This window comes from Neoarius graeffei, chromosome 3 (genome assembly GCF_027579695.1).
Source record: "Neoarius graeffei isolate fNeoGra1 chromosome 3, fNeoGra1.pri, whole genome shotgun sequence".
NCBI classification, from domain to species: domain Eukaryota; kingdom Metazoa; phylum Chordata; class Actinopteri; order Siluriformes; family Ariidae; genus Neoarius; species Neoarius graeffei.
The window spans coordinates 43,084,357-43,097,414 of NC_083571.1; the positions used below are offsets into that span (position 1 = coordinate 43,084,357).

At 47.5% G+C, this 13,058-nt stretch overlaps 1 protein-coding gene across 1 annotated transcript in view; it reads left to right on the forward strand.

The window, feature by feature from the left end:
• Positions 1-13,058, forward strand: part of eys (eyes shut homolog) — an 877,903-nt gene that overhangs the window by 191,932 nt on the left and 672,913 nt on the right. The window contains 1 exon segment of the mRNA XM_060915649.1: positions 5,454-5,551. Within this exon segment, the coding sequence (XP_060771632.1) occupies positions 5,454-5,551 (98 nt within the window).

A 13,058-nucleotide genomic window follows, 5' to 3' on the forward strand; every position in this document is an offset into this window, starting at 1 on the left:
GTGAGATACTGGGAAATGCACAGTTGGTGAAGGTGAGGCATATACATGGAGATGTTCACAAATATCTGCTAATGCCATCACTATTCATTTCCAGAGTGAAATACATAGTGTGGGGCAGTGGTTAGCCTGAGCCTCACCCATCTACTTATGCTGAGAACAGATTGGCCAGGGTTTAAAACATTAATAAAACAGTTCATAGTGGATGGGTCCTGCATTAGCACACCATGGGGGAATCCCGTGGCATGAGGGGCTGATGACACAGAGAGTAGGGAGGGCCCCACACCTCCTGTCTCTCTGGAAAATCCCTCAGGGGATTTCCCACTGGAGCAGATGCATGATGAGTCTCTGAGGTATGCTTCTGACCAAGTGAGAGTAATTAATGTTTATCACCTCCAGCCTAATGTTGCACTTTCCTTTCTGTATTTTTCTATTATTAAGGATAGGCTATATCAAGTGATGCAGGACACTCCGACTAAAGAAGAGATGACACAGCTATTGGGCCTAAAGAGCAATAATAATAATATAGTGATAATAATTTATTATTATTATTTTTTTTTTTTATGAACTTTTATTGCACCTTTCTCACACCCAAGATTGCTTTACAATTACAAAACAGGGGAAAAAAGTCTACTAAAGAGGGTCAGGATGTAATTCCAGTGGTGTAGCTGCCCACAATTCCACCAAAAGGTGCACAAAGGCATGTCCCACACTGCCTACACAGCCACCGCGACACTACCGGGCAACATCGCTCCAAACACTGTGCCATGGATATGAGTGCAGGTGGTGTCCCACACTGCCTGCACTCCATAGGGAACTTTTATTCTATGTGGCTCATCATAATCCTATGACTGGGGCACCTGGGTCAGGATAAAACACTAAATCATCTCATGGCATGTTTCTACTGACCAAGGATTCATGCTGATGTCTGGAGGTGGTGTGTGGCTTGTCGCAAATGCCAGCTGGTAAGCCCAGCAGCCATGCCAAAAGCACCATTGTGCCCATTACCATTAATTGAGATCCCCTTCAAAAGAGTTGGCATGGATCTCATCAGGCCATTAGATTGATCTGCCTGGAAGTACCACTTTGTGTTAGTGGATTAAGCAATGTGATACCCAGAAGCAGTGCCTCCTTGCAATATCTCTGCATGTAGTGTTGCAGAGGCACTCTTCTGCATTATCTCCTGAGTCAAGATTCTGAAAGAAATCCTGACTGATCAAGGCATTACTTTATCACGCACACTACGTGAACTGCAGGAATTATTGGGAATTAAATCGATTCATGCCAGTGTTTACCATCTGCAGACAGACGGGCTGGTCAAATGATTTAACCAAACACTTAAAAACATAATTTGTAAGTTCATTCATGGAGAAATTGGGTTAAGTGGCAAGAAACTGGGTTAAGTGGCTAGACCCTCTGTTGTTTGCAGTGAGCGAAGTCCCCCAAGCCTCCACCAGGTTTTTCCTGTTTGAATTGCTGCATGGGCACAAGCCCCGTGGTGTCTGAGAGGTACCTTCTCAAATTGGGAGGAGGGACCTTCTCAAAGCAAAAATGAAATTGAGTATGTTCTTGACCTGAGATCAAAACTCCACACACTGAGTCACATAACCCAGGAGAATTTTACTACAGGTGCAAGAACATCAATCCCACCTGTACAACAGAGGGACATGGCTAAGAGAATTTGCACCAGGAGACAAAGTTCTCATTTTACTGCCCACATCAAGCTCAAAATTAGCAAGTGGTAAGGGCCCTTTGAGATCACACAGCGAATTGAGGAAGTCAACTATGAGGTCAGGCGCACAGATTGAGGTGATGTATGTCAAATTTACCACCTCAGTCTCCTGAAACCATGGAGAAAGGAGGTTCCTGTGGCTCTGGTGATGGTCATTCTGAAGAGGGTGAAGCTGGGACCAGAGGCAAGTCCAAAAGCTGTGGTCCAATTCACCCCAGTCCCCTGTGGAGACCATGTCTTGCTGTCCCAGAGAGCACAGGTTATCAGGTTGCAGGAGGAATTCTGCAATGTGTTTTTGGCTCTCCCTGGTCACACTGACCTCATAGAGCACCATATAGAGACTTCCCAGGGTATGGTGGTGTGCAGCTGCCCGTATCGGCTCCCCAAGCACAAGGAAAATGTGGTTTGGGATGAACTCAAGGCTATGCTTGAGATGGAAGTAATTGAGGAGTTGCACAGTAACTAGAGCAACCCGGTGATCTTGGTTCCCAAGACTGACGGGTCAGTCCAGTTCTGTGTGGACTATAGAACAGTTAATGCAGTGTCTAAATTTGATGCATATCCAATGCCTTGCATTGATGAACTGTTCGATCAGTTAGGCACGGCTCACTTTTATTCAACACTGGATTTAACAAAGGGATATTCGCAGATCCCCTTGACTCCATTATCCCACAAGAAAATGGCCTTTTCCACTATGTTTGGTTTATACCAATTTGTCACCCTTCCTTTCATGTTGTTTGGGGCCCCAGCGAGTTTTCAGTGTCTCATGGACCGAATCCTCCATCCTCACAATGCATATGCCGCTGCCTATTTAGATGACATTGCTATCGATAGTCATGATTGTCAGCAGCATTTACAACATCTAAGGGCTGTCCTCATGTTGCTGAGGCATGCAGGGCTCACAGCAAACTCGAAAAAGTGTGCAATTGGACGGGTGGAAGTATGATATCTGGGCTTCCACTTGGGTCATGGGTAGGTGCCTCCCCAAATTGATAAGACTGCATCAATTGTGGCCTGCCCAAGATCTAAGACCAAAAAGTGGGTGAGGCAGTTCCTGGGGCTGGCTGGCTATTATTGGCAGTTCATGCCTAATTTTTTGGATGTCACCAGCCCACTGACTGACCTCACTAAAAAGGGGGCACCAGATCCGGTCCAGTGGTCAGAACCATGTGAACGGGCTTTTTCTCAAGTTCAAGCAGTTTGGTGTTGCATTCTCCTGACTTTTCTTGCTGGGGCAGTTTCATCCCAGGTGGTAGAAGGGGAGGAACGCCCAGTGCTGTACATCAGCTGCAAGCTCTTAATGTGAGAGTCAGTGTTTGGTCATCAGGCGGACGGTCCTCATTCTCCAGTACTACCTGCTAGGATGCCCTTTCACCTTCTGTTCTGACCATGCACCGCTCCAGTGGCTCCACTGCATGAACGATTCCAACACGTGGATCACCTGTGGGTATCTGGCCCTTCAGCCCTTTAAATTTGAGGTGGTCCACAGGCCAGGGGCGCAGATCATGGTGGCAGATTTCCTCCCCTGCTGGGAGGGGTCAGCTGCAGGTCGGACGGCTCCCTGTCCTGAGTCGGGCAGTGGGGGCACATGGCAGCGAGGGTGTGGTCAAGCATTGGCTGTAAATGGCGAGGAGTTAGATTGAATCAGCAGGTAACATGTAACAAGTTACACCTGTATCTAATTACTGGCTGTCCACTAACGTGCATCTCTGTGTCTTTCCAATAACGAGCGAGTGAGCTGTGTTCTCCAATCTGTGTGTTTGCCACTGAAAACTGAGCAGTAAAAATAAAAGTGCACCTTGAATTGTCATGCCTGTGCCCAGTCCCTCATTATCCTACCTCAGGGAATTATTATATAAATTATTTTAAATTAACTACAAAGTATCGTTTGCTTTGTGATTTGGAGTCAGTAATCTGACTAATAGATGAGAAATCATCCTTAAATTAGTACTTTTAATGACCATTATCATAATAATTCTAACTAATTTATACAAATAAACCTTTCTGATGCATCTCATTAAATGTGCCTTAAAATGACTTTAACACACAGCTTTTGCTTTGGTGTTCACTTTATTGTTGAGACAGTACTGAAAATGTCCAGTGTTATTGTTGGTGCATGGTTTATGTGCATTGGCTGTTCTCAGCCACGAGCCTTTCTTGTCAATTAATAAAGTGAGAGCAATTGATGACAGTGTGAGATTATTTGTGCTGACCTTGGTTGAGTGTACCATTTGTCTGGTCAAATGCAGAGCTGATGAAGCACCAGTGCTTCAGTGTGGGTGGCTACTGGTCAAGGGATTCACATTGTAAATAACTATGAACACACTTTATTGATTTTGTCAAAAAAAAATCATATTATTGTAGTCATTAGACTGACTGACTGACAGGTAGTGAACATCAGTCTTAGCCTAAAAAGGTTTGTGTGTATATTTGTTTGTGTACATGTCTCCTCCTTTCTGTCTTTTATCTCTCCTTGGCTCGACTTGTCACCTTTCTATAGGCAAAGATGAGAGCAGGCAGAACTGGTCTGTCCTTAATTAAACATGATTAAATGATTCAGTGTGCAAAGGGCACGTGTGCCCACGTAGTTCTCTGAACCAATAATTGCACTGTCAAGCTGATTTTGTGTAGAAAACAAGGTCATACAAATCCTAATTGGCTGTGGGATTCATATCACAAAAGGGCCACCGATAATGATCCAGTTCAGTGTTTGCAGCCTTTGATGGCCTGCTCTGTGAGATAAACACTGATGTGAAATGATTGTCATGTCCAACTGTCTGCTCTTTCCTTTTGAGCCCCTGATACATATAGCTATGCAAATTAAAGCAGCTGAAAGTAGCTGAAATTTTTTGGGGGATTTAAACATTACACTGCATATTACTAACAGACCCTTCCATTACTTATTATAAAATTCTGCATTCTCAATTAAGTAGAGATAGTAGAGATTAGTTTTTTTCCTGTTATTTAACCACTTTGGGTAGTCTGGATTTTTATTAATGTACAAATATTAATAACACAGATTAGTAATATTCTTAGCATATAAGCATGTTACTGATCTGCATTTGTTAATATCATCTGATAAAGCTGTCCTGCTACTTAACCCACACTCACTGCAATACACAGACCACAGTGTAATTTACCTTAAGTGATTTACATCATTAAATTGAGAGGAGAAAATAAATCCTTGCCATTAGCCAATAATTTCTTGGCTCGACCAATGCTTCTACCTGCAAGACATAATGCTGATTAAGGCTTGATTGCAGACGAGGGCTGTTATGCATTATTAATGAAGTCATGATAATTGTCAAATTTTACGACATGGCAAGACTGGGAAATTGGTTCCTTGGTCAGCTTGAGAAACGATGAAAATTTGTCCTGCTCCAATGACACTGATAGCCTGGCATTAGTCACGGCACTCCTGTAGCTATCATCACCCGTGACAGAGCTAATGATAGTCATTTTGTTGCATGACCAAGCACTGGGATACATTTATGGGAGCATAAAATTGTGACACTTCTTCACATACCATCATATTTTAAAGAATAAGTTAAAACTAAATCTTTACATTTAATAACCAAGAGCCAGCAAAAGATCATAACAGCTAATTCTGAAATTACTTTACATAACTGTACCATAAAACAATTGTTTTCTTCTGCTTGGAAGATTTTTTTTTTTTTTTTTGTTAATGGAACACAAGTTTCAATGTTGATATCTGGGGAAAAAGAAACATAACCTTGACTCTGGTTTCTGCATTAATAATTCCACCTGTGTTGACCTACTGGGGGATTATGCATGCATCTGCCCCAAGGGATTCGCTGGGGAGTGCCGATGCAATCAGTGTCTGATTATTCCAAATTTCTTGTTGCATAATTTCATCCATAGTACTGATTGGGGTACGAAGGTCCATGCATACCAAATGAAAGTTGACCCAATACACACAACCGAACTTAATGTGGAGGAAAACAGTACACTACTAATCATTTAGCTGTCTTCTTAATGGAATTAAACACAATATATATTCAAAACCAAAGTAAAATTTCACATTTTTAGAGTTGTATATTTTGGGATATTGTCCATTATTTACATGTCATGTGTACAATAATGAAATTCACAGGGCCACAGGTCATCTGCTACACGCTTCAGAATCTTGTCAGGCTGGAACTGTTTATCTCAGATTTTCAGTTGTCTATAGAGTTTATGCAGAACCCATTGTGGTTTTTAGCTGTTGTAGCCCATCCGCCTCAAGGTTTGATGTGTTGTGCATTATGAGATGCTTTTCTGCTCTCCATGGTTCTAAAGCATTATGGTAGCCTTTCTGTCAGCTCATACCTGTCTGACCATTCTCCTCATCTCCAGATTTCTTTCACCTCTCAACAAAAAACACAGAACCATTTTGATTGAACTCTGGAGACTATTGTTCTGGTTGATGCTCAAAACGTTTGAGACTGTTCCATGGACAGATGAGCCAAAATTGAAACATTTTGAAGGGTGCAAATCAGCGCCGTTGCAAGAGGAGGGCAGGGCCCTGAGCAAACTTGACAGATGCGAGGCCCTTTTCAGGATAACCTATTTTACACGTACTGTCGGAATTAAGTAGTAGTAGTAGTAGTAGTAGCATTAATAATAATAATAATAATAATAATAATAATAATAATAATATGCCTTTAAGAGGGGAGGTAATATACAACAATTAGCAGACACATACATTGTTGGCCATAAGCCATTTATTATCCATCACAACAACAGGTGAACATTACATAAAGACAAGTATGAATTGCTGCTTGTCGAAATCGGGCATAAATGACATTAAAACTGAACTTTTGACATGTGCATAAAACTTTTGAAAAATTGCACAAATAAAGTTAATTAGATTGCCTCGCCATATAGCTTAGAAAAAAGCGACCTTTCTCGCTTTCTTTGCCACAAACTCCGTGATTAAATCCTTATAATCCAACTTGCAGGCAACGTCATTTTCAATTGACAGAAGAGCGAGCCCACATAGTCTGTCCTGCGACATTGAGGTGCGCAAATAGTTTTTAATAAGTTTTAGTTTTGAGAAGCTCCGTTCCCCTGATGCCACAGTTACTGGAATTGTCAGTAGGAGCCTGAGTGCAATTTCGCAGTTTGGGAATGTTCCTTCGATTCCTTTAAGGAAACGAAGTGTTTTGAGGGCAGTATCTGTTCCCTTTGGAATTATATCTTGAAGTACCTTCAACTCCTGGAAAAGGTCCAGTGCATGTATGTCATGAGATTCAGGTGTGCTCAGAGCATCGCCCAGTTTTGCGCACTGTCTGTGCAGATCTCCCTCTTCCATGTCGCAAAGCTTTTTGATACCAAAAAGAAACCCAAACATTTCCCCAAACCCCTGCATTTCCGTAAAACGTGTTCTTAGAGCAGTGAGAGCCTGGTCCACGACAACTAAAAAATAGTCTGTTACAAAAGCTTGCTCTGCGTTAGAAGAATAGTGTCTCCTTAGCACCGTCACTTTCCCCATCTGTCTGCTGCTGCTTGGCCACATCCCGAGAATGGCTCACAAACCGATCCAGAGACCCAAGAAGTGTCTTGTTGAACTCCTCTTTCTTTTTTAGTTTCTTTCGTTTCTCAAGTGGTGTTTACATTAGACCGTATCCGTATCGTTTTCGTTGCAGATGCACTGTCCATGCACATTAAAACGCCGGAAAACGACTCCACAGGCGGAACAGTTTGAATCCGCCAGGGCCCACGTATTCAACCCAGTACGTATCTGATCCAGTGCTGTGTAAACATTGAGGAACGAGGATACGCAGTGCTGAGCTCTAGCTGACGTCGTCATTGGACAACGTCACTGTGACATCCACCTTCCTAATTCGCTGGTGTTGGTCATGCCATGTTGGTCATGTGAATGAGCAATACAGAAAGTGTGTTGAGGAAGTCATTAAGTGAATGAGCAATACAGGAAGTGTGTTGGTTACCGTAACACTAAATAGTCTTGTTGTAATCGCAAAAAACGGCCATTCTGCGAGGTGAAGAGTGTACCGAACACTGTTAGATCCTTCTAGCATAAACATGAAGGCCATACACGGTGTAAAAAAGGTGTCATTGTAGTACCAGTACTGCCGATAACAGACTGGCATACTTCATTTTTTACAACGACATCCTTCCACTTGCAAGTGGTGAGTGACTTGCGCATGCCCGATATGCACTGGTATCATGTGATGTGCCGTCTAATTAGTCATGTGATTAGCGTATTCATGTATTGGCGTTGCTGTGTGCACGGGGAATGGTTTTGTTGTGGGCACAGAAATTTTGTGTGTACGCGAATCGTTTTAAAAACATTAATCTGATGATCCACTGATTCGAAATAATGTAAACAGTGCCTCAGCACCTGACTGAAATTTACGAAAGCAGTCACGCTTACGGGCTGCTGCCGACATTTTCACTCTGTTCTGGCGGCTGAATTTCCTGCTAGAAGTGTAGGCCTACATAACGACGTCATGAAGCAAGATTTAAGGAATATTTTTATTTACTTTATTTTTTAATCTAAGAAACAATGTTTATGCATACTGAAATGAAATGCAGTCATTTTATTTTAGAGACATGTTATAGCCTACAAAGGACCGCATTAAATAACTATAGATAATCAAAATCTGCAATCTCATTGGTCAGGCGCGAGGCCCATCAGAGCGCGAGGCCATGGGCGACCGCTCATTTCGCCCACCCCTTACGACAGCCCTAGTGCAAATCTCTGTATATCTATCTGTGGCAGCGGGGGCGTGGTCAAGCGCCGGTCTGTGACAGAAGGGCGGAGTCAGGGAAGGTAAGTGGCAGAATCACTACACCTGAGAGCAATTAACCTGTGTTTGTGTGTCTTCCCAGTGACCGCGCCCTATATGAGGAGGGAGAGCGAGAGCGGAGGGAGCTCATCCCTGAACCAGACGCCGGTTGTGTGTGTGTCTGTGCATGATTGATTATTGTTAGACTGAAAAGTCTGGCAATAAAGCCAAGTTGTAAACCTGATCTCCATCATGCCGTCCTCTGTGCTCCACCCACACACAGGGAGTCCTACAGTGATGCTGAAACCCGGGAAAGTGGAGCACCAACCCAGCAGCCCCATGGAATCCTCCCCGTTCGCCGACCTGGTCCACGCCCTCGCCACGGCTCAGCAAAGCCAGCACCAGGCGCTCGTCACACTCCGAAAGGAACAAGAGCAGCACTTTGAAGCCCTGGTGCTGGCCCAGCAGGAAGATCGCAAGGTGTTCCAGCATCTCCTCGCGTCGGCAGGGCCCACCAGCGCTCCGGCCGCGGGCCTGTCTCCCCTCACTGTCACCAAGATGGGCCCGCAGGACGACCCCGAGGCGTTCCTCACGTTGTTTGAACAGGTCGCCGAAGCCCCGGGGTGGCCGATGGAGCAGCGCGGGGCGCGCCTCCTCCCCCTGCTCACGGGAGAGGCACAGCTGGCCACGCTACAGCTCCCCGCCGACCGCCGGCTGGCCTACGCGGACCTCCGCCGGGCCGTCCTCCAGCGCGTGGGGCGCACACCGGAACAACAGCGCCAGCGCTTCCGCGCACTGCAATTGGAGGAAGTCGGCCGGCCGTTCACGTTCGGCCAGCAGTTCCGGGATGCCTGCTGGCGGTGGCTGAGGGCCGACGATCGCGACGCCGAGGGAATCGTCGACCAGGTGGTACTGGAACAGTTCATCGCCCGCTTACCAGCAGGAACCGCGGAGTGGGTCCAGTGCCACCGCCCAGCGTCGCTGGATCAGGCAATCGAGCTGGCGGAGGATCATCTGGCGGCTGTTCCGGCAGCAGGACAGCAGATGACATCTTCTCTTCTCTCCTCTTCTCTCTCCCCCTCCTCCTGTGTCCCGTCCTCGCCCCATTCCCCCACCACGGAGGCGGGGGCCGGCACCACCCCAGCCGGCCCGCCGCACCCGCGGTGCCCTCCCGTTTCTCCCTTCTGTGTCTGTCTCTCCGCCACCTCAGGTGAGTGAGCCCCAGATCACCGGTGCAGAGGGAAAGCCCGGGCCGGTTTGCTGGCGCTGCGGGGAACTGGGCCACCTTCAACAGCAGTGCACAGCAATGGAAGTGGGCACGGTGGTTCGGATCCCCGACGTGCCAGAGGCCGCCCTCGATCGGGCCGGAGCATATCACATACCGGTGAGTATCCAAGGGGCTACATATCAGGCGTTGGTGGATTCTGGTTGTAATCAAATCAAATCAAATCAAGTTTATTTGTACAGCGCTTTTAACAATAAACATTGTCGCAAAGCAGCTTTACAGAATTTAATCAGACCTCAATTCGCCAAAGCCTGGTTCAAAACGAGGCATTGGGGGGAGCACAAGGGGTGAAGGTGTTGTGTGTGCATGGGGATGTTCACCACTACCCTTTGGTGTCGGTCCACATTATTTTCAGAGGGGAAAAATTTATAGTGAAGGCGGCGGTTAATCCTCGCCTTACCCACTCTTTAATTTTGGGGACTGATTGGCCAGGATTTCGGGGTTTAATGACGCGCCTAGTAGAGAGTGGATCCTGCCATTTGACAGGGGGAGGTCACGGTGTCACTTTAGTGGGAGCAGCTGTCACAGAGCCGTCTACGTCATCTCCGTGTCAGAGTGAGGAGCCGCCGGCTCCTCCTCTCTCTATTGGGGAATCCCTCGCGGATTTCCCATTAGAGCAGTCGCAAGACAAGACTCTGCGGCATGCATTTGACCAAGTGAGAGTAATCAATGGTCAAACGCTCCCGCTGAACGCCACCCCGTCCTTCCCTTACTTCGTGATTATGAAGGATAGATTATACCGAGTGACGCAGGACACTCAAACTAAAGAGCGAGTCACGCAGCTTTTGATTCCAAAGAGCCGCCGGGAATTGGTATTCCAGGTGGCTCACTTTAATCCCATGGCTGGACACTTAGGGCAGGATAAAACACTAGCCCGAATAATGGCCCGATTCTATTGGCCTGGGATTCGCGGCGATGTCCGTAGGTGGTGTACAGCATGCCACGAATGCCAGTTAGTAAATCCAGCAGCCATTCCAAAAGCGCCTTTGCGCCCTCTACCATTAATCGAGACCCCGTTTGAGAGAATTGGGATGGATCTCGTCGGGCCATTAGCTCAGTCAGCACGAGGGTACCCCTTTATATTAGTTCTGGTGGACTATGCAACGTGATACCCGGAAGCAGTGCCTCTGCGCAATATCTCAGCATGCAGTATTGCAGAGGCACTCTTCCGCGTCATCTCCCGAGTTGGAATCCCGAAAGAGATTCTGACTGATCAAGGCACTACGTTTATGTCACGAACACTGCACGAACTGTATGGGTTATTGGGGATTAAGCCGATCCGCACCAGTGTATATCACCCACAAACGGACGGTTTAGTGGAATGGTTCAACCGCACCCTCAAAAATATTATTAAGAAATTCGTAAGTGAGGACGCACATAATTGGGATAAGTGGCTCTAACCCTTGCTGTTCTCAGTGCGAGAGGTCCCCCAAGCCTCCACGGGGTTCTCCCCGTTCGAATTATTATATGGGCGTAAGCTGCGTGGCATCCTGGGCATGCTGCGGGAAAATTGGGAGGAGGGACCTTCACAAAGTAAGAATGAAATTCAGTACGTTATGGACCTGCGCGCAAAACTCCACACACTCACCCACCTAACTCAGGAGAATTTGCGGCAGGCCCAGGAACGGCAAGCCCGCCTGTACAACAAGGGTACGCGCCTTAGAGAGTTCACATCGGGAGATAAAGTACTCGTATTGTTGCCCACGTTGAGCTCCAAATTGATCGCCAAGTGGCAAGGACCCTTTGAGGTCACATGGCGAGTCGGGGACGTCGACTATGAGGTGAGGCAAACAGACAGGGGTGGGGCGCTACAGATTTACCACCTCAATCTGCTTAAACTCTGGAACGAGGAGGTCCCCGTGGCGTTGGTGTCGGTGGTTCCGGAGAAGGCGGAGCTGGGGCCGGAGGTTCAAAAAGGGACATTGGCATCACGTACCTCTCCGGTCCCCTGTGGAGACCACCTCTCCCCGACCCAACTCACGGAGGTCGCCCAGTTGCAGACCGAGTTTTCGGATGTGTTCTCGCCCCTGCCCGGTCGCACTAACCTCATAGAGCACTACATAGAGATGCCCCCGGGGGTGGTAGTGCGTAGCCGCCCTTACAGGCTACCTGAACACAAAAAAAAGGTGGTTCGGGAAGAACTTCAGACCATGCTCGAAATGGGCATCGTCGAGGAGTCCCACAGTGACTGGAGCAGCCCGGTGGTCTTGGTACCCAAGGCTGACGGGTCGGTCCGGTTCTGTGTGGACTATAGAAAAGTCAATGCGGTGTCTAAATTCGACGCGTACCCAATGTCTCGTATTGATGAGTTGCTCGACCGACTTGGCACTGCTTGCTTTTATTCGACACTGGATTTGACGAAGAGATATTGGCAGATCCCCTTGACTCCACTATCCCAAGAAAAAATGGCCTTTTCCACACCGTTTGGTTTACACCAATTCGTCACCCATCCGATTGGGCTGTTTGGGGCGCCTGCCACGTTTCAGCGGCTGATGGACAGAGTCCTCCACCCTCACGCCACTTATGCGGCTGCGTATTTAGATGACATCATCATCTATAGTAATGACTGGCAGCGGCACCTCAAACATCTGAGGGCCGTCCTTAGGTCGCTGAGGCGAGCGGGGCTCACAGCCAACCCAAAGAAGTATGCGATTGGGCAGGTGGAAGTACGGTATCTGGGCTTCCACTTGGGCAACGGGCAGGTGCGTCCCCAAATTAATAAGACGGCAGCAATTGCGGCCTGCCCGAGGCCCAAGACCAAAAAGGGGGTGAGACAGTTCCTGGGGCTGGCTGGCTATTATCGCAGGTTTATACCTAATTATTCGGACGTCACCAGCCCGCTGACTGATCTCACTAAAAAGGGGGCACCAGATCCGGTCCAGTGGACGGAGCAATGCCAGCGGGCTTTCTCAGAAGTAAAGGCTGCACTGTGTGGGGGGCCACTTCTACACTCCCCTGACTTTTCTCTCCCTTTTATGTTGCAGACCGATGCGTCGGACAGAGGGCTGGGGGCGGTTTTGTCCCAGGAGGTGGAGGGGGAGGACCGCCCGGTCCTGTATATCAGCAGGAAGCTGTCAGTGCATGAGGGGCGCTACAGCACAATAGAGAAAGAGTGTTTGGCCATCAAGTGGGCGGTTCTCGCCCTCCGGTACTACCTGCTGGGGCGCCCTTTCACCCTCTGTTCAGACCACGCGCCCCTCCAGTGGCTCCACCGCATGAAAGATGCCAACGCGCGGATCACCCATTGGTATCTGCCGCTCCAACCCTTTAATTTCAAGGTGGTCCACAGGCC